Genomic DNA, 25,697 nt, shown 5'->3' with positions numbered 1-25,697 from the left:
GCCTTACTGTTTTTCTGGTCTGGTGCCAACGAGTCCAATTTGGTATATTGGCGACATTTATTGATTGCTATTTCGTTTACAACTCTTATAATAGTCAATTTTGAAGTTTTGCTAGTAATTTTTGTTGTTTTTGATGACCTGTTACTTATGCTTATCAACAACGAATATTATCAGCTTGGTAAAAAATCAAAGTTATTATATACTTTTGCCCTTTTCTCTTTTTGTCAGCTTTTTACCTAGTCTCACTAATAAATGGACACATACTACATTATCGATGTTTGAAGAAGGCGCAATCGAATATATTTTGAGGGCCAAAACATGGCTCGACGGTTTTGACAGCGTTTTCTAGAAAGTTTCATTTGAATTTTTGTTTGTTGTTTGTTTTGTTGTTCTTTTCAGCCGCTTAAAAAAATTAATAAGGACAGGTCCTAAAACCCTTCTATAGAAGCATTGGTAATTGAAAGCCTTTGAGATTTTTACTTGATTTCTAATGGTTTCCTTTGAAGTTAATTGTTTTAAAAAAATAAGCGAAAATTTGAACTTTACTGTTTTTGTTCTTTTTTGTCTAATTGTAACAAAACTTTTTTATGGACTGGACCATATGTTTTCTGGTGATTTATAAGTTATTTTGTTTAGTTTTAGGTTTATCTGACGGTATGTTGACTTTGTTATTAAGTTTTGTTTTTTAAAACGGACAAAAATTTTTTGATGTAATTAATGTTTGTTGATGTTGTTGTTTGATTTTGCTGTTTGTCTACACTCGCTTTCTTAATATTGTCATATCACAGCAATATAATGCTTCAATTTTTACTCCACTGAGTTATTTGCTTTGGAGGCTCTCTTATCGTTTATACACAATTTTTTGAAAAATACTTGGGCTTTTTTGGGTTTTTTGGGATTCCCAAAAAATAACTTTTGCGTTTTTCTATCTGTTCCTCGTTTGGTAGGAAATTATGCCAAAATTGTGGATGGGCGGGGTCGGAACCTTATGTGCCATCGCACATTACCGAGCCGCCTTGTTGTACAAAAAGATCAAAGGGATTAAATTAGGTACTGATATCAGGTATTTCGGGGCATTGGGCAGTTTTTGACATCGGTTAATTATCACTTAACCGTTTATTGTACATATAGATTTTATCTAATCTTATAAGCAATGAGGCCGTGCCAAACTCATCGCATAGCAGTTTGAGAACGGATATTTTCTAATATACTTTGCTGCGCCTTTTTAACATTTTTAGTTAAGTAATTAATTAAAAACAAATTTGTTTTTCACAAATCTGTCGAGGAACTATTCAAAGATGGTAAGATGGAAAATGCTGAACACAAAAAGAATTACGAAAGTTTGTTACAGTTTTTAGAGTATTGGGCAATCAAAACGTTCTCGGTAACGCTAGCACCATCAGGTTAGTTCCCGTACAATACGGTGTAAACTGACGTCAAAATTGGTTGCTGTAGATACCGCGAGTACCATCCGGGTAAGCAAGCAGAGAGAGGCATCCTAGCCAGTGTTGCAACAGCGGCTGGTCTGGTGGCTGCATCAGCAACTACTCTCATTGCACTGCTACTATTCAGGTGACAGCAATCTAAGTGAGAATTGAAATAATAATAAATTGAAATAGAATCAAATACATTTTTATACAGTTTTATCTTGCGTAAAAGATCCCTGAGTTCCCGAGGTTGGTGGCACAGCAAATCAGTGCTGAATCAGTCTAAAGACAATCTGTTTTTCCTGGATGGCCAGTACTCTGTTCATGTCACAATTTACACTGGCATTGAGTTAAATTTAGTGCATGAAAAATAACATGTTACGCTTATCTCCAGCCAACAAGGTTTGCTTTGTGCGATTCAAACTTCCGCGTGGGTACTTGTAACCGTGACCGGTCAATTGGCCGACATACAAATTAGCCGACACACCTTTTAGCCGACACTTGAGCAAATATAAATACTCGAAAACCACAGTTCACGATAATTATCCGCGCATTAAGCGGTAAAGGTAGCGTCCCTTAGTTGTAAAACAAACATTAATTGGCTATTACTGCTAGCTACTTTGGTCATGCCTCAGCGGCCCGTGGGACTTGATATGAATCTATCACAATCGAACAAATTATTACGGCCGAACATAATTAAGTCGACGCTTCTAATAACACTATTTAAATTACACAGTTTCAATTTCGGTCTTTTTCACGTCGACTTTTTGAAATCTGTCGGCCAATTGGCGTGTCTCCTAATTTTTGTGTCGGCTAATACCCTTAGCCCCACTTGTAACACTTAATTTGCGTAGCAACTCGTAAACACTAACTAAACCCAATGAGCTATGTGGCAATTGCCTACAACCTAGCTTAAGAATAAAGAGCGTGTATACTACTATGGTAAACAATTGCTCTCGAAAGAGAAACAATTATTGCAAACGTGCGTGTCTTTTTCTATGCAAACTTTTTGCTTGACCGTTCTGCGTTTTCTTCTAGAATAATCTTTGACTTCTCAAGTGAATTTTTTATGCATTCTTTCGTTGGTTGACTTTGAGGGATCTCAATTGTTCTCACTTCGAAATAAAGTTTATTGTTCAAACAAAACTGATTGTAAGAGACGCGACCACAGGGCGCTGGAAGCCGAGCGGTTAATACCTCCTTCGAGGTCACAGAAGCGGAGGTTGGGGTTCAAATCTTACTGTCGAGACTCGAGTCCGGGTTCGTTGAACCCAGTCACATTTAAAAATAGCTACCTTAAAAGAAAAGCGTTCTCACATATAGTTGGTAGCAAAATTAAAGGCACAATTTGTGGCCTTATGTTTAAGTGTCTATTTCAAAGAATACTTAAGAATTTAAATATCAAGACGGTTTCTCTTGATTTTCAAAACCTTAATATTCGCAAAGTGACAGTAGGGCTAATATTCATCACATGTTTTTATTCAATTCAAAGAACTTCAATTTGATTGTAATCTGATGAAAGTCTGATCAGAGGTCAAAGTCTGGACATAGTCTGGACAGTGGTCGCACAAAATTATGATCATTGGTCGCACAAACGTCTGGAAATAGACTTAAAAAATTTCTCAAAAAAACATAGCAAGGATGCCAGAAAGTTGGGATCTTTTTTAAAAGTCCCCGTCAGCTTCTCACCGACTAATATTTAGGCAATCTCTTTCTTTTTAATTCGCTTTACCTTTTGATCACGTTCTTCGTTTCACATAAGTCACGATTTTCACGCTTGCGTACTGACTTACCTCACTCACTGTTTCAAATGAATCGATTTTAAATTCTTTCTTGCATTGAATTGCGCAATTCAGTGAATACAGTAGAAGTCAAAAGAGCATAATCAAAAGAAACGGGATAAACCGATAAAGCCCAGTCAATAAATCATACTGCATTAGGCTATCAAAGTTCATTAGAGCAATTGGTAGCCGACAGTATCATTAAGCTTAGTAGCTTTCAATTTGGAAGCTGAATTAAATATCGTTTAAGAATCTAACTGAAACTGCCCACCAAAAAAAAACACTTTCTTGAAACTTAGGAAAGATTTTGTCAACTTCTATTTCTTCTTTTTATTTTTCTGTTTCAATCCCGATGTTTGTCAAGCATGTCAACGGCGGATATTTGCCGGAAATCTGCTCAACAATTGTCCCCTTTTGGAAAGGGGGGCTAATCTTGAATAGAAAGTTAGCCATTTATTAACAAATCAGAAACAATCAAATAACTTTCTTCGTACACGCATACTTTAATAAACTGAATAAATAAAAATACGGAATTTTTTCTGTTTGTGCTCCCAGCTTAGTGGATTTTATTTTCTCCCCCAGGCGCGCGTGTCATATTTGTACATAATGATTTTCTGTATAATGACACGTGCTCTGTAATTTGGAGTGCACAACGTACTGGGGGGGGCACAAATGGAAAGATCCAAAATACGCCATGCTATCGTAATTAGCCAAATTGGAAAACAAATCAAATAGAATTTACAAATGGTAGGTCTGTGAGTGCGCTTCACGCGCGTCGTGGCTTCGCCGCGATAAACGACCAGCGATTTCCGGATTAAATCCTACAGCGCATATGAGGCAAGGCCGTGAGCAGTGGTCCGCAAATGTGTTTCAATTGATATTCAGCTATATATAAACTGAAGGCCAAAAATTTAGTGGTAGAGTATAGCACAGAAGGGAACGGTTCTCTACTGGGTAACAAAGAGGGGCAATTGTTGAAAAGTCTGATCAGAAATCAAAATCTGGGCTTAATTTGGACAATTGTCGCACAAAACTTTGCGCAAGGGTTGCACGAAAGTCTAATCAGAGACCAAAGTCTGAAAAAAAAGTTGCCCTAAGTCTGATCACAGAACATTAACTGACCATCTTTATCTATTGCTCTCAAAAGAATTCTGTAGCAATTGTATTAGTCCTGTGGTCTTTTTGTATGCGATTTTTTGCCTGACAAATTTTTGATGAGACCCATCTGAGTTTTTGTCCTCAAAATGAATAAAGACTGTATTAAGTTCTTTTAGGGCCTTCGATCTAACCAGTCTCTATGCAATTCACCAAAACTGTTTTGAGAAAACTTCATGGTGTGAAGGGCGGTTCTTAAACTGGATTCAAAAATTTACCCTCCTTCACACCCAAACGCTAATTCCTTTAAATGATTTCAACAAAATTCGGCAAATTCTTGAGTTCTGGAACATTTGCTTTTTTTCTTTCAATTAGTCCCATTAATAACAGCTAGTAGCACTTAGTCTGAACAAAAAAATGGATACGTTTTTTAATGAGGCATTAATGAACCCATTTATTGTATTCAACAGATACCTAATTGTTTTTATGAATTGTAAAATAATTTTTTCTTGAAACATTCAGTTTTATTGTTTTGCCCGTAAGTAGTGTTTTTCAGTGCCTTTTTGCTTCGACTCAATAAAGACAGGCCTTACTGTTTTTCTGGTCTGGTGCCAACGAGTCCAATTTGGTATATTGGCGACATTTATTGATTGCTATTTCGTTTACAACTCTTATAAAAGTCAATTTTGAAGTTTTGCTAGTAATTTTTGTTGTTTTTGATGTCCTGTTACTTATGCTTATCAACAATGAACATTATCAGCTTAAATTTTTATTTGCAGTGCCAAACTAATGTTCTTTTTGTTTTGACGCAGTTGATTGTTCTCTTGTTGGGTTCTCACTATTAATGACAGATCTCGTTCAACCAAGCTTTTTATCAAGGCAAAGTGGGAGCGTTTTTTATTTCAATTTAGAGTTAAGTCCCTATAAATTTTACTTCATCTGTTTTCAGACACGATTATTGAGCGTTTTGATTTTTACAATGTTGATTTTGTCTTTTCAATAAGACTTTGCAAGGACGACTCTCATTGGCTCTGCTTGCAGAAGGCTGGATAGATTGATCGTAAAACGTCTAAGGGTTGCTCTCGAACGACTAGAGGGAGCTGTAATCAATTGCACCCTGCTTCAAAAGCAGGCTGTAATTGATTACAGCTCCCTCTAGTAGTTCAAGAGCAACTCTTCCGACGTTTAGTCGGTTGTTTGATAGTAAATTTTTGATTTTATTCAATTTTTGAATTGTAATTAAGACTTTTTGTGCTATGTTTTTTCAACACCTTCAGGTTCATTTTTTGTAATGATGATTTGGTCAAGCGTCAAGAAGCCCAAGTTTGACTTTTTCGATAACTTCTACCACTCTCCAGTTGTTTTTGTGTGCATGATTTCATTTTCACTTTTTTTTCATCTGAGCATACCTTTCATGCAACACAAATTGAAATGACTTCTGCACTAATTTTTGGAATTAAATTGCAAATGTAAACTTAAAAATGACTAGAGGTCATCTATGCGTTATAAGCCAGGGTTTGGAAAACCATCTGAAAAAGGATAAATTGAAATGAGTATCTCTTATTCGGAATCACACTTCTGGCTTTAGTATTGAGCTAGAGGGAACGGGAGTATTCAAAAGTCTATTTCGCGGCTACTGTCCGACAACCTGTCAGCTGTTTTTCAAGCAAAGTATTGGGAATTTTATCGTAAAACTGAAGAAAACAAATTTTTAGCGAGACTGTGCATATCGCGAATTTACAAATCCATCTTAGGTGAATAAGATTTTTATTCAACATGATTAGATCAAAAATTAAAGATTAGAAAAAAAATGTTTTTTTTTTCGTTGATCCACTTTCTTGTTTTAAAAACTCACCGAATGCGCTGGTAAACTATTTCTTTGTTTGCGCTATCTTAAACTTTAGACCCAATACATAAGATAATTCTTCCAGCAATGTTTGAGACACTTGAAAACGGATCAAATTTGTATCCAGAATTGTTCATTTTTTCTGTTTTGTAATTTATTGTTTTTAAAACAAAAAGAAAATTTAAGCTCAATTTTTCTTCTCAATTTGAAATGGTTATTTATGATAGGTGTCAACAACTCGGTTAGGCATCGATAAAAATACAGCTCAATTGAGAAATTGTTTGGTAGGATTTCACATTAGTAAATGTGGAATAAAAAGGCAAATTGCAAATCAGCTCTTAACGATAAGACGGATCTTGTGGTTAAAAATTAGATCTTAAGTATTTAGTAAAGTTCAAACAATCAATTTTAGGTTCACTCCTGTAATCCTACAAGACCCAACATGTACGTTTCGCGGCAAAAGTGTATTGATTGCGAGGCAACGAAGGTTTTTAATTTGCCCTCAACCATTTCGTTCAACTCGCAAAAAATATAAAACCAACAGAACCGATCGTGGCTTACTTCAGTCCGAACCAAACATGAGGCCAACTCCACAAGCGTGACCTGAATCTGAAATAAAACAAAATTTATCTCCCACATTGTGAGACAAAATTTACATTCCCGTGCGTTATTTGCAAAGAGTTCGTCATTTGTGCAACCCTTTTCTTCTGCATTATGCAGCAATAACTGACTAAAAATTTTCAAAATTTACCAGTTTTTCTCTCTTGGCGTTCATTGTCGCCTAGCATTTCAGAAAAAAAACTCTCAAAAAAATTAATTTTGGCGAAAAATACTCAAACTGTTATTTCATGAAAACGATTCGTTAAACACACACAAGCTATTTTGAAATACGGACTATTTTGGATATCTTTCTTAGACATGCTCTTTTTTCTTGCTGAAATAATACAGGGATTGATTCCAATACCAATATATATAAGCCCTAGCGAAGACTAATTAGGGAAAAAATCAATTACTGGGTTTCTAAAATAGGTCTGCATGGTTATACCTTTGTTTTATTTATGATTTCTGTCTCAATGCCAACTCTCTTCATCTTAGATTTTGTTAAGCAACTGCTGTTTTAAATATACTTTGATCATTATGAGAGAACAAACCTGGAAACATCGAAAAGATTTGACGCAAACTGTTTTCAAGCTGTCAAATAAAAAACACAGCTGGCAAATTGCCAGAAAATAGCTTCATAGATCTGTAGTCTCAAAAAGAAGGTAAAATAGACAGACCAAAAAAGAAACTTATTCTTTTCATTAAGGGCTAAGATGTTAATTTTTGATTAAGAATCTGTATAACTGCAACTTGCTGTTTCTATTTGCTGCTCTCAAATAACCTTCAAGTAGAGTGACAAGCACTCAATTGACCTTATCTCTTTGAATTAAAGCAAAGAAAAGTCAATTTCAGAGTGAGTAAGTTATTTTTAAGAGTGAGGTAAGTCACGTGTGACCAAAAATTTAATCACCCGAAAAACAAAAAACTAGCTCCACTAAGAGTGAAAAACGACGTCACGCACGCAATTCAGTTGAAATTGCATGAACGATTGAACAAAACGCAGACTTGAATTGGTTGTGACGTCATATGGTCGTAACAAAAATCTTGACGACGAAAAAAAAACCAAGAGAAGGCCAATAATAGCCTCAGCTATCGCTTCGCGGCCATTAAACAACAAAATATTTAAACATTATAGGCGGCTGAGGGCGGTTATTGATGAAGATAAATACCGTACAATTTTTGACCTTAGGTCGATCAGCTGATAATATTTACGTAGTTGATAGTCAAGCCAAATTACAAAATGCAACCTCGCTCCAAACTAATTCGTTTTTCTGTGCTTCGAATGAAATAGTTTAAAGAGAGGTCACGTAATCATCGGTACATACTTTAGAGGCAAATTGCCCCAATTGATAGTCAACAGCAGGTGAAAAGATAAGATTGATTATTATTAATTCAAATTATTCAGGCAAAAAAGCAGGATGAGGTCAGCACCGCTGTTAAGTTGATTGCTATATCTTGACTTAAATAGCGTACAAAAAGACTTTTGTGGAAACAAAATTTTTTTAAAACAATGAGAAAGTGCGCAAAAATTTTAAGACGCAAATTTCAAAATTAGTAGCCTTAACATTTTTTTGAACAGTGAGCTTAACAAATTCCATAGTTAGTTCGGCACAATACAATTCAATTCCATGCAGAAATTACTTATACGAAGAAACTTGTTATGGTTGCAAGAGATCGGAAACTTTTCCAGTATTAAGTTGCACGGGCAAGCTCTAATAGTTTTATGCAGTTGTTTTGTAATATTTAAGAAACATGTCGACTACTGACTGATTAGCTATACCGTCAAGTTTACAGGCCGATTTTTCGAGTATTTTGGAGAAAATGTGTATTAGACTTACCTCTGCTTTTGAGCAATATGATCCGAAAATTAACAAGTAAACGGACGCAAGTTCAGCCGATTAAAATTGTGAATATGAGCAATTCAGATCACGCAAAAGTCAAGCAGTCGAGCGCAAAAACGGTCAAAATTGAATTTAAAAAGCAGGTCAAACAAGTTTCTTGTGCAGTTGCAATATATAACACTCGGGGAACTGTTTTTCGTCAAACGAAAAAGTCATATCAGGAAGACTAAATTTCTACTTTTATTGGCAATAAATAAAATGGACTTTGCAAAACAATTTAAATGGATCAAGTCAGCACCCGATTAGTAGGTCTTTGTCTCATGATATGCTGAGCACTCAGTCATTAGCAGGCTTCACTTCTTCAGATCTTTCACAGATGAAAGCATTTTTTCGTCGGAATCATCTGTTACAAAAACGATATTCAGATGATAAACCGATAAGTGACCCAACAAAACAACTCTACACAAGTGAGTATTGGTTCTGTAAACACGAACAAAAAATTAACTGACCTTGGCTTAGCTTTTGAAGCATTTCATTGGTAGCAGTTGCCCTCTCCAGAAACAGTTCCTCAGTTGTGTCAAGCTGGAACAAAAAGCTTGCGATAAGCATGAATTATAATTTCGAGCCCAACTAAACTCGAAAAATTTATAGTTAATTGCTAACCTGTAGATTATTTCGTTTTGAGAACTTTACGAAATTTTCATTACTCTTTTACTAGATGCAATTTAAATTTCGCACAACGCATTACTTGTCACCTCGATGAAAAGAAAAATCGCCCGAAGTCGGTCGAACTTTTGAAGCAAACATGAACAACCTACAGCTCTGTAACAACAAACTTACCTTTTCGCCCAACTTTTTGAGCGCCAACAAGATTTCAAGCCGAGTTGAGTTGTAGAATGTTTCGTCAATCTGTCGAAAAGTGTGTTCACGTTCAATCTAAACAAAAAAAAACCATTAATTGTTGTTAAGTCACCAACTTTCTTTAAAAAATTCGTTACCTGTTCTAGCTTCAATCTTAGCTGTCCTGGTTCTTTTCGCGTAAAAAATCGGATAACCTCTGGAGTTTTGAACGCCTCTGCTATAGCCGCCGATACTGCCTGAAATTAACAAGATATATCAATTGAAAGCTAGCTTCATTTAGTTTTTATTTTTGTTAATCAAATATGAGATACGTCTTTAAATAGTTTCCGATAAAATCTTTTATATTTTTGCAATTAAAAGAAAGTCCCTTCCCTAAAAGGGTAGTCGGTTAACTCGGAGGCAGCAAGTCAATACTCCTATGTATATTTATAAATAATGACAGAAGTGAAAAATTAAAGCATCAGAAGTTAAAGATAGAGAAAGTGACAAGCATCAGAATTATAATCAAAATAGATATGATAAATGGCAATCAAATATAATGTGTAGTGATTTTGAATCAGAATTAGAAGAAATATAGAAACATTCAGGACAACGGCCTCCCTTCCTCTACAATGGTTCCTATTGATGCTTCTACTGCAGGGCGCCAACTGATTTTTGTCCTACTGTATGCGATTACACCCGAAGATGAATCTTTCTTATCGCTGATCCTGGAAGCCAATCTGAATTTTTTGGAAGCCTGGAAGCCAATCTCAATTTTTGTTGTTGTTGTTGCTGTTCAAAAGTTTTAACTTTTAGTGCTCAATTTTTTCAGAAGTTGAATTTCTCTGCAATGCAGCGAATTAATCGACAAATCAATTGGGGAATTAAAGTTTGCTATATGAGAAAAAAGTTTGAGAGATCTAGAGATCTCTTAGTAAAATCAGACATTTTACCTGCAGAACTTTTAATAAGCCTGATGAGTGTTTCAAAACTTAGGAATGATATTTCATTATTGAAATCAGAGGGCACTGAGAGTTTTTTTTTTAAGTGGTAATGTCTTAGTAAGAAAAAACAACAGAACTGAACAGCTAATTCTGCTAAGGTCGAGCAGTCGATCATTACAAACAAGAAGCATCCAAAAATGGAATAAACTTCCGCGTGAAGTCCGGACTATCAGATCACGCTCACAGTTTAAACGCATGTTAAAACAGCATCTGTTCCAACAATTCAAACTTGTACCGTTGGAAAGGAACGTTGGTGGCTTCAAAAGTTATTTTTACCTTTAAAAAAACGGAACCACTAATTTTTATTTTTAACATTGAACTAATTTTGTATATAACATTTTAGACTTGTAATATTTAACCCCTGGGTTATATTTTCAATTTACTTGTTTAAAAAAAGATTCCGATATAAAAATTAAGATTATTGAGATCAGAAGATTATTCAGAGATGAATTGACTTACGACAATTTGCACAAACCCCAATTTTGCCTTTGGCCCCAAAGTTTCAAGAAAAACCGTTGGTGTAATTAAACAAATTTACTTCATTGCCGATTACTTCATTAATCGATATAATTATATCAACAAAAAATAGTTGATTTTTACTTTAAAAATTTATCATTTCCTGTCCTAAGATAAGCAAAACTTCAAAATGGCATCCTCCGTCTCACATTTAGCATTTAAGTGAAACCATTCTCTTAAATTAACTTACAACGAAGATATGAAAAACGGCAACAATTTTTATCTGAAAATTATACTGCAGAAGGACGGGGATTTTACAAAATAGTATCCAACGCACCATTGACAGGAGTTCTTTTTATTTAATACAGCCACGAAAATTCAAAAGGGGTAGGGATAAAATTCAACCAGTTACGGGGAATGATCCAACATTAGCTTGATTCAAAAGTTGGCCACAAAACTGTGCAGGTGGGTAAGTGACAACATTCAGCAGACCGATAACAATAATAGAAGAAATAACTTGAATTCAATAAAGGTCAACAATAACAGAACGGTGCTAACATCATTCGAGGTCAAACAAAAAGAGCAAAATCAAAGCAACTGATCGTGAAGACGAAAATTCAAAGTGCACTGTGTGCTGTTGGAATGAAAAATGAGCACCACGTCTGCTAATGAAATGAATAAATTACCAGTCAGTTTCTGGAGGTCAAGGTTTGGTATGAAATAGTATACATGTAAGTTCACGTTAGGTTTCAAATTAGGTTTATATGTACAGATTTATGGGTTGACTTCGGCATTAAATGCACAGGGTGAAGACTCCTCCTTGTAAGAGCGTTGTCCTCTGTGGCCTCTTATACAAAGGATTGTGCTTCTAAGTAGGGCGAAGCTCAGGGATGTTCTGATGAAATTTATGACGTTAGGATACGTGTCTTTCGTCTTTTCAGCAATTCTTGATGCAAGTCGTTTTATAACTATTGTGGAGCCGGGGCCGCTTCCTCCTGTGGTCGAGAAGATCAGAGGGATAAAAGAGCTATGCTCAACTTCAACAATTCTGTCCATGTATTTGGTTTTCTTCGTCGTTTCGTGGAACTTGTAGCTCTCTTTGATTCCAATACGTCTGTTTGTTGGAGCAAACGGGTTGAAGACTTTAACATCATAGTATGATTTCTCAAAGCGAGAACCCCATAGGCCTTTAGCTGAGATATCTAATCGTGCTTCCTCGTCCTTGCAGGTTGCGGGTTTTAGGCTCTCATTGCTGAGAGGCTGCAGGTGAGGTTCAACTTCGATATCGTAACAAGTTTTTCGCATAAGCTCGGCGAAGAGATCTCTTACTTCATTATGCCTGGTTATTGGATATCCTCCCTTAGGGCAGTGAAGGGCATGGGATACAAGAAACTTCGAGCCACACGCACACTTCTCGGGAATATTTTTGAATTGGCAGCCATATCGAATGCATAGAGCGTCTCTGAACTCGGTTTTGGTTAACCAAAGGTCATGTCGTTCTATTGGCAGTGCATTCAACCATGTAGACGCGCCTTTCTCACTGGCTAGTTGTACTGAATATTTGAGATCTTCGGTCATGTTTGCAAGAATTTCTTCTGACTTCTGTTTGTTTTGGGTTTGTTTTTGTCTTCGTATGTCTGTTTTGATTCTCTCTTGATGTAGTGTCGCTGTTGTTACGTCAAAATGATCTAGTGGGCTGCTGAGAAGTTTCGATTGGTCATACGCGGGGACTAAATCGTCAGGAGCTCTGATTGCCATCCCGCCATTCTTTACAGGTAGACTTAACAGGGATCTCATACCATCATCGGGGGAGTCCTGGTCGGTCATATTCGGTATTAGGCTTCTACGTATGATGTTCTCTGAGTCAGCTAGGATGGTATCAGCTTTTGGGGTTGTACGTAGCAAGAATGTCAATTTACTTTGAGCACCTCGGGAAAAACAGTGATAGGCTGCTTGCGGTGACGATTTGGCAAACTCGCTTAGGTTCTTCAGAAGTTTTTGTTGTGTTTCTGATTGCTCTTGAACAAACTTCTGGCAGGCTGCTTCAGACCCTATTACAGAGCCGAGAACTCGTGCACCGTCAACGATTTGTACGTTTGTGTTATTGAAAATATGTTTCGCTTTTTCAATGGTGTGAGGCTTGACAATTAGCTGGCATTTGGGGGCGTTGACAAAGTATCCAAATCATTCACCAATTTTGTTCAGCTGCTTGAAGAACAACAAGTTTTTCAATTGTTCCCGCTGCAGTGCCATCGTCAGCGTACCATTTTTGCGAAACTGATTCCATGTTCATTCTGTCTATCAGCGGCCTTGACGCAATGCCATACATTAGCATTGCCAAGGGATCCCCTTGTGTACACCCTTCCTGGGAAAGAAGGGTCTGCTTGTCGACGTACAGATTGCTGGGGGTTTGGTAGGAGTTGTTTAGGGCGCAGTAGATAGAAGGGCAGATTCTCCTTATGTTTTCAAGCGCTGTTGCTCTGTTCAGGTTGTTGAAGGCATTCGTTGCATCTATAAGTAGCAGAGCTTCACAGGAGTCTTTCTCAAATTCGGTTCGCAGGGAGTGAATAGAGTACTCGATTCCCGCGGTCTGACCCATGCAAAGCTGGTCGTTTCCGCCTATTGAGCGTAGTTCTGCATCCACACTTTTGGCGATACATCTTCCGACTATCCTCCGAAGTACTTCACCAATTCCTATCGGTCTAACTCCAGGGTTTTTCTCCAGAGGAATAAGTCGGCAGCTGTTGTATGGCATCAGGGTTTCTGATTCGACTTTTTGGGTCGCGATTCGTTTGGCAATAGCTGCGACTGTGTTCTTAAGGTTGTCAGAGTTCTTTTCGAAACAGGTCAAAATCCTTCTCCATTGCGCTGAGTCTAAGCCGGACGGACCATGTGCTCCGTTAGTGCGCAGGACAGCTTTTTCAACCAATGCTGCATCGATTCTTTCGAAGACTGCTGGGTGGTAAGCAAGGGGTTGTTGTCCTGTAACAAGACACTGTTCGTCCAACGAGGATGCAGGTGGGTGCTTCGAAAGAAGAATACTCAAAACATCGCTGTCTCCAATCTCGTGTTTCAACGGAAGGACTCCTCCTTTTTCGCCGGCCAGCACTCGCATCGCGCCTGAGACTTTTCCTTCTTTCATCATTTCATTGAAACGTTTGATTGGTTTGGGCTCACTTACTTTTTGTTTGGCTGCTGGCTTTCGTTTTTGCAATGCTCCTCCCTCATGGAAAAGTTCCGTCAGTTTTCCACTAAACCAAATGTCAAGACGTCGGCTTAGCGTTTTATTGGCAGAGTTGTCGTCGGCCTTCTTGGTCCGGCAGAGCAGTAAGTGGGGCATGATCATGGCAGCGAGCAATGAGCAGCGATAACAATAATGTCATAGAACACAATATTAACATACCTGTTTAAATCGTTCAAGGTCGGATTTCAGACTGACGTTCGAAATATTGTCCAATGACATCTGAAATTCCTCTAGTTGTCTGACTGTTTCACTGCGCATCTCATCATACTCATCTACATCCATTTCATCACTAGAGAAACACTATTAAGCCAAGCAACAGGAGTCCACAGTGAAAAACCTATTGAAGGCTAGAACAACTTACCGATTATCATCTATATCTTTCAGCTGAACTATCAAGCGATTCAACTGATCCTCCAGGTTTTTTCGTAGCTGCGTCTCTGGGAGAGTAGCCATTTTATCTAAAATTCACATGTATTGAGTTAAATCAGCATCACGTTTCCATTTGTCGTTGATAACAACTAAATTATGAAAATCCCCTCCCCTACACTGGGAGAATATTGGCTGCACGGGGGCCCTCCCAGCACTACGTCTTCATGAAGCAATTGAAATTTTTTAAATAAATGAAACTCAACAATGAAAACAAAACTAATGGCAAAAGTAGATGCGTCAAACAGCCACCCTTCTTCAACAACAGCTGCCTTCTTCAAAAACAGCTCCCTTCTTCACTAACAGCTCCCTTCTTCAACAACAGCTCCCTTCTTCAACAACTCCAAGAACACAACTATCTTTTCCAAACTGAACGCATACGTTGGCTACGTTGTATTTGTCAACAAGGAGCAAACTATATCGTTTCTATAGGAAGTTAAACGACGTGGTTTATAAGTTTTCCTCGAAAAGAAAACATTTAATCAAACAGTATTACTATGCATTGTTTTGATATAAAAACACAGTTGTTCAACATTGTTATCTGGCACGATATAATTAACAATACCCTCACCAAACATCCTTCAAACAATAATCGGGCTTGTCGCATTGACAAGTTGTTGAGTCTCATCGAACAATTTAAGCCTCGACTAGCTGCCATTGTTTACACCGCGAGATCCTCGGCTCCTAACATACTGGAGCAATTAAGGAATTCTCAAGTAGTGACCATCGACATCAGGAACAGTTTGCTTTCCACTCGAAAACGGAGAGATATTTCTATTACTACTACTACTACTACTACTATTGTTGAAGACATTGGTCATGTCCACCCACCAGTTTACTTGGAATTGAAATTTCTTTCAACAGTTCTAAATAACTCGAAAGACCTTCGTTGCCTAACCCAGAGGAAGCGTGGTTATCGGAAACACCCATCCTCCAAGAAAAGAAAGAAAGCACAAGTAAAGTCAGCCAACGAAGACCTGAGGTTAGTTCATTGTTTTGTTCTTTGTTGGGTTTTCTGCGTCCACGAGACTTAAGTGTTTCGAGGGCAACGAGATCTCGACTTCGGGACTTAACTTTGAAATGCCTCCTAGATCAAACTCCATTAGGGACCCATGCGGTCATTGCTCACTGCAGGTCAAAGATGATGCACATTGTGCTCTACAATGCATAGGTGTGACTTCTGGTTCCACCTAAAATGTACTTCTGTTCCAGCAGCCCTGTTAACTCACTTGAAAAAAGTTCAAGGATTGGTTTGGCTTTGTGAGTCTTTTGAATGTCCAGCTAAAGAAGCACTCTACATGTCATCTCCCAAAGTTGACGAAGTCCGGAAACTTCGTGAAAGCGTTGAGGAGCTGAAGAAGAATTTCATATCCGTTAACGAGATCAAACTTGAACTGACGAAGATAAAGTCCTTGGTCAATTCGTCTTCATCAGAGGTCAACATCAAAGTTGAACTGTCAAAACCCAAGCCTCGCACACCTGAACCACCTGCAGTGACACCAAAACTTTTCGAAAACTCCATTTCCGACCACTCAATACTAGTATTTGGGGTCGACGAACATGAGCCAACGTTGAAGTCCTCCGAAAGACTAGAAAAAACCTTACTACAGCAACAAATTTGATTGAAAAAGTAGATCCATCCAATTGCTCCATCGAAGACGTCCATCCATTTGGCAAGTTCACTCCCGATCATAAACCCAGACCACTAGTAGTAACTTTCCAAAGTCAATGGGACAAATGGATGGCGCTGTCGAAGTCTTATATGCTGAAGAACACGAAGTTCTTTCTGAAACCAATGCTAACTCCGGAAAAAAACGAGCCCTGGAGAAACAACTGCTCGATTTGCGTTTTAAGCTATGAAATCAAGGCATCCCCAAACAGACACCCTTGAGAAATCCTTGGAATTGGACAAAGTGCTCTGCATATCTGGAAAAGTTACTTCCAACCAGGATTCTTGCTTCAAACTCATCGAAAGCTTCAAGGAAAAAAGTCTTTCCCATCCAATGTTTTCCGGTAAATCGAAACTAGGTTCATGGATCGACGTTGCAAATGCTTTCAAAGATTTCTTTGCTTCGAATTTCAACACGAACTCGTACGATACAAGGATACCAGATGACAGCCAAAGTCTTATTTTCTTCAACGATTTCTGTGGTTCAATTACAGACTCTGATATTCTTCAAGTAATTCTTAACAGCACCCCTTGCACTTATGAGACCCATGATGAATTCCCAAATGGACTACAACATCAAAGTTGAACTGTCCAAACCCAAACCTCGCCCACCTGAACCACCTGCAGTGACACCAAAATTTTTCGAAAACTCCATTTCCGACCGCTCAATACTAGTACTTGGGGTCGGCGAACATGAGCCAACGTTGAAGTCCTCCAAAAGACTAGAAAAAGACCTTACTACAGAAAAAAACTTGATTGAAGAAGTAGATTCGTTCATTTGCTCCATCGAAGACGTCCACCGAATTGGCAAGTTCACTCCCGATCATAGGCCCAGACCAGTAGTAGTAACTTTCTAAAGTCAATGGGACAAATGGATGGCGCTGTCGAGGTCTTATATGCTGAAGAACACGAAGTTCTTTCTGCAACCAATGCTAACTCCGGAAAAAACGAGCCCTGGAGAAACAACTGCTCAATTTGCGTTTCAAGCTATCGAATCTAGGCATCCCCAAACACTAGATGAAAATTTTGAACATGAAACTTTGTCATGGGAACACAGTTTTGGACTACTCCAAAGCACCAGATGTTCTAGCAAAGCAAATTAAAGACAATTGACTAGCTAATGACGTTTACGTTTGTTTTTTTCTTCTGAACTTTCGAGGAATGCTATTGCTAGAAAAACGAGCTGTCCTCACAGCCCTCCTGCATAAACTCCAACCACACTTTGCTTTTCTCATCGAGACATGGCTAGATACGAAGCTTGAAAACTGTGACTTGTCAGCTGGGGGACCGTTTTCAGTTATTGGTAGACAAGACCGCATACTAGGTCAACATGGCGGGACTCTGATTTTGCAGAACACCTCCAAAACATCATGTGCGGAGTTACTTGGCAATCCTATCATAAGCAATGTCAATTTTTGTACTTCAGCTTTGATCAAAGTTGACGATCGTCTCGTACTCTTCATTTTGGTCTACCTGCCCCCACAAGGTAGTGAATATGAGGTCACAACTACATGCTTGGCTAGCTTTCTATATCATGGCTCGACTTTTCTGCTGAACTTTAACGAAAATATTGCATTTGAATACCGCCATATATGCCTTCTTGGTGATTTCAACTTTCCGAAAACTGATTGATTGGCATTCAGCTCTTCATTTGCGAGAAAAACCAGCTTTTTAAACATCTTGGATGACTATGAATTGTGCCCTACTATTCTCAACTCCACGCACAACCGTGGCAACTCCCTAAACAACATTCTCGTCACCTCATCTATCACCGGCTGTTACGACTGCCACGTCCTCCCACTCACTCCATTCTCAGATCATGCTCCCATATCAGCAAAAATAAACACAAAGTCCTCACCCTCCTCTATGAGAATCCGATATTATGTGTTTACTGAGCCACGCATTGTCACTTTTTGCTCACTATGGCAAAGTTACGCCTTCCTCAACTATCCTTCTGCGGACACGATCGCCGATTTCTTCCACCATCTGCATGTTAGTGTCTAACAGTCTTTCCGGAGCGTAACCAGAAAAACGGCGTCCCTGCCAACCTACTACTCATCCCATACTGTGCATACTTTGAAAAAACTGGCAACTAGCATGAGAAAGTATCATTCTGGTCATTATGTCGTGCGTAAATTTGAAGACACCCTTGAGAAATCCTTGGAAGATCCTTGGAAATTCCCCATTCAATGTTTTCCTTTACTTCGAAACTATGTTCATGGATCGACGTTGCAAACGCTTTCAACGATTTCTTTGCTTCGAATTTCAACACGAACTCGTACGATACAAGGATACCAGATGACAGCCAAAGTTTTCTTTTCTTCAATAATTTCTGTGGTTCAATTACCGACTCTGATATTCTTCAATTAATTCTAAACAGCACCCCTTGCACTTATGAGACCAATGAGGAGTTCCCAAATGGACTATTGAGGAAATGCTCTGTTCTTTTTGCAACATTGTTCCGGGTCGTCTTCAATTGTGTAATCCTGAACTGCCAATTCCCCGAAATATGGAAGTCTTCATTTATTAAAACTATTCACAAAGGAGCTTGCCGGAGCGACATCACCAATTACCGTCCAATTAGTCTGCTGCCTAAGATCTCCTTGATATTCGAAAAGTTACTCCACAATTTTTTTATTGATCTACTCAAGAATAAATTTTATCCGAGACAGTATGGTTTCCAGTCTAATAAATCTACAATTTGTCAGCTTCTAGAATATGTCAACTACCTCTATCTTAACAAGGGAGACATACTGTTCTCAATATACTTCGATTACGAGAAAGCCTTCGATCGTGTGCCACATTCCGTTCTAATAGTGAAACTCCGAAAAATTGGTCTGGACTCGTATATTGTTTCCTTCTTTGAAAGTTACCTCCTCGGAAAATTTCAAGCAGTACGAATCAACGGGTTTTCTTCGATGCACACAAGAGTTTTGAGTGGCGTACCCCAGGATTCAGTACTTGGGCACCTGCTCTTCTTGATTTTTATCAACGACCTGCTGTTTATTCTTCTGGGCAGTATTATGTGGTTATTTGCTGATGACGCGAAACTAGTTTTCAACTCTTTGAAACTCAATGATGATCTTGTACGTTTCTGCATTTGGAATCAAGCAAACGGGATGTTAGTCAACGCGACAAAGAGCCTATGTATTTCTTTTGGGACTGTCGAGCCCGTGTTAGAGTACGCCAGCATCACAATTCCCCAACCAGAGTGTGTGAATGATCTTGAAGTTTACTTCAACAGAAAGTTTAAATGGAACACGCATACTCATTGTAAAGTCACCAACAGCCGCAGAGCTTTCTACAAACTTAAAAAAACTATACTTTGGAACACTCCATCACTAATCAAGTACAAGCTCTATGTCGCCTATGTTGTTCCAATACTCTTCTATGGCTCTCAAATCTGTTGCTTGTCCCTTGCAGACCTCGGGGCTTTCGAGAATATACAAGAAAAGTGCTTGAGATGGTTTTACGGGAATTCTAGGAACTATTTGGACACTTTCTCACACATAAAATATTACCGATGGACTTTCAAATCCAAGTTGAGGACTGCCGACTGTTCCTTCTCTTGGCTCAAAGGAAGCTATTGAGCGACTTCTGTGATAATGTTGATATTTTATCTCTTGGTGTGACGAGAAGATGGAGAAACGAGTTCAAACTCAAACGTAAAAAAGCCTCTGGATCTTTCTACGAACGGTCCATTAACATGATTAAATTTCTATCGTCATGGGATAATCGATGATGACAACTTCAAGATAAACAAGATTGTTGATTATTTTGAATCCATCATTCCATTTTTCAATCCCTGTTTTCGATGCTCATAGTTTATTTTTTGCAAATGCCCCACTTTTGCAATTTCTTTGCTTCGAATTTCAACACGAACTCGTACGATACAAGGATACCAGATGACAGCCAAAGTCGTATTTTCTTCAACGATTTCTGTGGTTCAATTACAGACTCTGATATTCTTCAAGTAATTCTTAACAGCACCCCTTGCACTTATGAGACCCATGATGAATTCCCAAATGGACTACAACATCAAAGTTGAACTGTCGAAACCCAAACCTCGCCCACCTGAACCACCTGCAGTGACACCAAAACTTTTCGAAAACTCCATTTCCGACCACTCAATACTAATATTTGGGGTCGACGAACATGAGCCAACGTTGAAGTCCTCCGAAAGACTAGAAAAAACCTTACTACAGCAACAAATTTGATTGAAAAAGTAGATCCATCCAATTGCTCCATCGAAGACGTCCATCCATTTGGCAAGTTCACTCCCGATCATAAACCCAGAACACTAGTAGTAACTTTCCAAAGTCAATGGGACAAATGGATGGCGCTGTCGAAGTCTTATATGCTGAAGAACACGAAGTTCTTTCTGAAACCAATGCTAACTCCGGAAAAAAACGAGCCCTGGAGAAACAACTGCTCGATTTGCGTTTTAAGCTATCAAATCAAGGCATCCCCAAACAGACACCCTTGAGAAATCCTTGGAATTGGACAAAGTGCTCTGCATATCTGGGAAAGTTACTTCCAACCAGGATTCTTGCTTCAAACTCATCGAAAGCTTCAAGGAAAAAAGTTTTTCCCAACCAATGTTTTCCGGTAAATCGAAACTAGGTTCATGGATCGACGTTGCAAATGCTTTCAAAGATTTCTTTGCTTCGAATTTCAACACGAACTCGTACAAGACAAGGATACCAGATGACAGCCAAAGTTTTATTTTCTTCAATAATTTCTGTGGTTCAATTACCGACTCTGATATTCTTCAAGTAATTCTTAACAGCACCCCTTGCACTTATGAGAACCATGATGAATTCCCAAATGGACTACAACATCAAAGTTGAACTGTCGAAACCCACACCTCGCCCAGCTGAACCACCTGCAGTGACACCAAAACTTTTCGAAAACTCCATTTCCGACCGCTCAATACTAGTACCTGGGGTCGACGAACATGAGCCAACGTTGAAGTCCTCCAAAAGACTAGAAAAGGACCTTACTACAGAAAAAAACTTGATTGAAGAAGTAGATCCGTTCATTTGCTCCATCGAAGACGTCCACCGAATTGGCAAGTTCACTCCCGATCATAGGCCCAGACCAGTAGTAGTAACTTTCTAAAGTCAATGGGACAAATGGATGGCGCTGTCGAGGTCTTATATGCTGAAGAACACGAAGTTCTTTCTGCAACCAATGCTAACTCCGGAAAAAACGAGCCCTGGAGAAACAACTGCTCAATTTGCGTTTCAAGCTATCGAATCTAGGCATCCCCAAACACAAGATGAAAATTTTGAACATGAAACTTTGTCATGGGAACACAGTTTTGGACTACTCCAAAGCACCAGATGTTCTAGCAAAGCAAATTAAAGACAATTGACTAGCTAATGACGTTTACGTTTGTTTTCTTCTTCTGAACTTTCGAGGAATGCTATTGCTAGAAAAACGAGCTGTCCTCGCAGCCCTCCTGCATAAACTCCAACCACACTTTGCTTTTCTCATCGAGACATGGCTAGATACGAAGCTTGAAAACTGTGACTTGTCAGCTGGGGGACCGTTTTCAGTTATTGGTAGACAAGACCGCATACTAGGTCAACATGGCGGGACTCTGATTTTGCAGAACACCTCCAAAACATCATGTGCGGAGTTACTTGGCAATCCTATCATAAGCAATGTCAATTTTTGTACTTCAGCTTTGATCAAAGTTGACGATCGTCTCGTACTCTTCATTTTGGTCTACCTGCCCCCACAAGGTAGTGAATATGAGGTCACAACTACATGCTTGGCTAGCTTTCTATATCATGGCTCGACTTTTCTGCTGAACTTTAACGAAAATATTGCATTTGAATACCGCCATATATGCCTTCTTGGTGATTTCAACTTTCCGAAAACTGATTGATTGGCATTCAGCTCTTCATTTGCGAGAAAAACCAGCTTTTTAAACATCTTGGATGACTATGAATTGTGCCCTACTATTCTCAACTCCACGCACAACCGTGGAAACTCCCTAAACAACATTCTCGTCCCCTCATCTATCACCGGCTGTTTCGACTGCCACGTCCTCCCACTCACTCCATTCTCAGATCATGCTCCCATATCAGCAAAGATAAACACAAAGTCCTCACCCTCCTCTATGAGAATCCGATATTATGTGTTTACTGAGCCACGCATTGTCACTTTTTGCTCACTATGGCAAAGTTACGCCTTCCTCAACTATCCTTCTGCGGACACGATCGCCGATTTCTTCCACCATCTGCATGTTAGTGTCAAACAGTCATTCCGGAGCGTAACCAGAAAAACGGCGTCCCTGCCAACCTACTACTCATCCCATACTGTGCATACTTTGAAAAAACTGGCAACTAGCTTGAGAAAGTATCTTTCTGGTCATTATGTCGTGCGTAACCTTGAAGAAACCCTTGAGAAATCCTTGGAATTGGACAAAGTGCTCTACATATCTGGGAAAGTTAATTCCAACCTGAATTCTTGCTTCAAACTCATCGAAAGCTTCAAGGAAAAAAGTCTTCCCCATCCAATGTTTTCCTTTACTTCGAAACTATGTTCATGGATCGACGTTGCAAACGCTTTCAACGATTTTTTTGCTTCGAATTTCAACACGAACTCGTACGATACAAGGATACCAGATGACAGCCAAAGTTTTCTTTTCTTCAATAATTTCTGTGGTTCAATTACCGACTCTGATATTCTTCAATTAATTCTAAACAGCACCCCTTGCACTTATGAGACCAATGAGGAGTTCCCAAATGGACTATTCAGGAAATGCTCTGTTCTTTTTGCAACATTGTTCCGGGTCGTCTTCAATTGTGTAATCCTGAACTGCCAATTCCCCGAAATATGGAAGTCTTCATTTATTAAAACTATTCACAAAGGAGCTTGCCGGAGCGACATCACCAATTACCGTCCAATTAGTCTGCTGCCTAAGATCTCCTTGATATTCGAAAAGTTACTCCACAATTTTTTTATTGATCTACTCAAGAATAAATTTTATCCGAGACAGTATGGTTTCCAGTCTAATAAATCTACAATTTGTCAGCTTCTAGAATATGTCAACTACCTCTATCTTAACAAGGGAGACATACTGTTCTCAATATACTTCGATTACGAGAAAGCCTTCGATCGTGTGCCACATTCCGTTCTAATAGTGAAACTCCGAAAAATTGGTCTGGACTCGTATATTGTTTCCTTCTTTGAAAGTTACCTCCTCGGAAAATTTCAAGCAGTACGAATCAACGGGTTTTCTTCGATGCACACAAGAGTTTTGAGTGGCGTACCCCAGGATTCAGTACTTGGGCACCTGCTCTTCTTGATTTTTATCAACGACCTGCTGTTTATTCTTCTGGACAGTATTATGTGGTTATTTGCTGATGACGCGAAACTAGTATTCAACTCTTTGAAACTCAATGATGATCTTGTACGTTTCTGCATTTGGAATCAAGCTAACGGGATGTTAGTCAACGCGACAAAGAGCCTATGTATTTCTTTTGGGACTGTCGAGCCCGTGTTAGAGTACGCCAGCATCACAATTCCCCAACCAGAGTATGTGAATGATCTTGGAGTTTACTTCAACAGAAAGTTTAAATGGAACACGCATACTCATTGTAAAGTCACCAACAGCCGCAGAGCTTTCTACAAACTTAAAAAAACTATACTTTGGAACACTCCATCACTAATCAAGTACAAGCTCTATGTAGCCTATGTTGTTCCAATACTCTTCTATGGCTCTCAAAGGAAGCTATTGAGCGACTTCTGTGATAATGTTGAACTTTTATCTCTTGGTGTGACGAGAAGATGGAGAAACGAGTTCAAACTCAAACGTAAAAAAGCCTCTGGATCTTTCTACGAACGGTCCATTAACATGATTAACTTTTTCTATCGTCATGGGATAATCGATGATGACAACTTCAAGATAAACAAGATTGTTGATTATTTTGAATCCATCATTCCATTTTTCAATCCCTGTTTTCGATGCTCATAGTTTATTTTTTGCAATTGCCCCACATGTACGCGCTCTGTAAATATTAAATAGTAGAAATGGATTTCATTGGTTTTTTTATTGGACCTTAATCGGGAATTAAATCTTTCTCTCTCTCTCTCTCTCTAAATAGGACCTTGCTAAGTCATTTCAAATCCAAGTTTGGTATTTCTGCAGAGCACAACAAAGTTTGTTTATACACACGGAGCTTTCATTTCAACAATTGATGACGGTTAGTCATGCACACGTTTTCTATTATGCACAAATATGACACCTGTATTACTTCTGGTCTGCAGACTGTTGAATCATTTAATGAGTTTTTTTGCTACACAATTCAATCAAACTTCATACAGTTTTACATGCTGTCATTCTAATAATGTAGACAGCAATTCGCTTCAATATTGACAAAACCCAATGAAAATACGCAAGTCCCCAAAAACAGTAACAGCAAGACAAACGAAAACTAGAACTTCTGTGCAAGCCGTTCAAGTAAAATTAGCAAAAACAAGTGTTGTTTTGTCAAAAAACTTATTGCCTGAAATCCGAGTACACTGGTATCATTAAGAAGTTATCGATAAGAGTACACTTGTATCGGCTTCCTATTAAAATATATTTCAAAAGTCTACTCCAAATTTGTTTTGAATGCGCTGAAAAACAAAGGTAATGTATCTGCAAGTAGTGATCCTTCCAAAAAAACGGCTCTGAAAGAATGAAAGTCTCAAAATCCAGAAAAAAAACTTATGCAAGGGCAGTTGGATCTATCAATGCAGGAAAAGTAATGTATAAGCAGCAAAAATTTAATCAAAAAACTCTTGCAAAAACATTTTTTGTTTTGTCAAAGAACTTATTGCCTAAAATCCAAGTACACTGGTAGCGATGAGAAGTTGTATCGGCGTCCATTTAAAAATATTTCATAAATCTACTCCATATTTGTAATGAACGCGCTGAAAAACGAAGATAATGTCTCCACAAATATAGATCATTCCGAAAATAGGACTCTGAATGAATAAAAGTCTCAAAAACCAAAACAAAACTTATGCAAGGACAATTGGATCTAGCAGAGCAGGAAAAGTAACGTATGAGCATCAAAATATTAATAAAAAACTCTGGTTATCATGATTAGGAGAATAGATGAGTCGAAATCTAAGGAAGCTGCTGAAAGAATGCAAGAGTACCTCAAATACGTAGGAAAAATAATCGAGAAACTGAAAAATTAAAAGACAAAAAAATAGGTACGATTTGTAGAGTATAGTCAAGAAAACAAAAAGCCAACATAGAAGAGATCACCAACTCCAGTCGGCAAGCTGCTTAAAAACTACAATTACCATGACAGATCAATCTATATCAGATCTGAATTGCCTTCCCACGAAGCTAAAAAAGAAAAAGTTTTTATAAAAAGACGAAATCTAATTAACACGAAAAAAATCCAAAAGTTTTACATATTCGACATCCTAAACAAGAAAAGAGAGAGGGTGATAATT

General features: G+C 38.4%; 1 protein-coding gene across 2 annotated transcripts in view; it reads right to left on the bottom strand.

The window, feature by feature from the left end:
- Nucleotides 1-1,242: 1,242 nt before the first annotated feature.
- LOC142339364 (protein LZIC-like) overlaps nt 1,243-25,697 on the bottom strand; it is a 206,333-nt gene continuing 181,878 nt past the window's right edge. Inside the window, exons 2-7 of one of the 2 annotated variants that reach the window (XM_075389365.1) lie at nt 14,496-14,595; nt 14,294-14,423; nt 9,589-9,687; nt 9,431-9,526; nt 9,100-9,172; nt 1,243-1,583 (exon numbers count right to left, since the gene is read on the bottom strand). In XM_075389365.1, coding sequence (XP_075245480.1) covers nt 1,405-1,583; nt 9,100-9,172; nt 9,431-9,526; nt 9,589-9,687; nt 14,294-14,423; nt 14,496-14,587 — 669 coding nt within the window. In that variant the 5' untranslated portion in view covers nt 14,588-14,595 and the 3' untranslated portion in view covers nt 1,243-1,404. Of the gene's footprint in view, nt 1,584-8,802; nt 8,994-9,099; nt 9,173-9,430; nt 9,527-9,588; nt 9,688-14,293; nt 14,424-14,495; nt 14,596-25,697 lie in introns of those variants that run through there. The other variant, XM_075389366.1, reaches the window with a different exon arrangement.

Source organism: Convolutriloba macropyga, chromosome 5, assembly GCF_964194025.1.
Source record: "Convolutriloba macropyga chromosome 5, txConMacr16.3, whole genome shotgun sequence".
Taxonomy (NCBI): Eukaryota; Metazoa; Xenacoelomorpha; order Acoela; family Convolutidae; genus Convolutriloba; species Convolutriloba macropyga.
The sequence above is the reverse complement of the archived record's forward strand: the minus strand, read 5'-3'. Positions and strand labels throughout refer to the sequence as shown.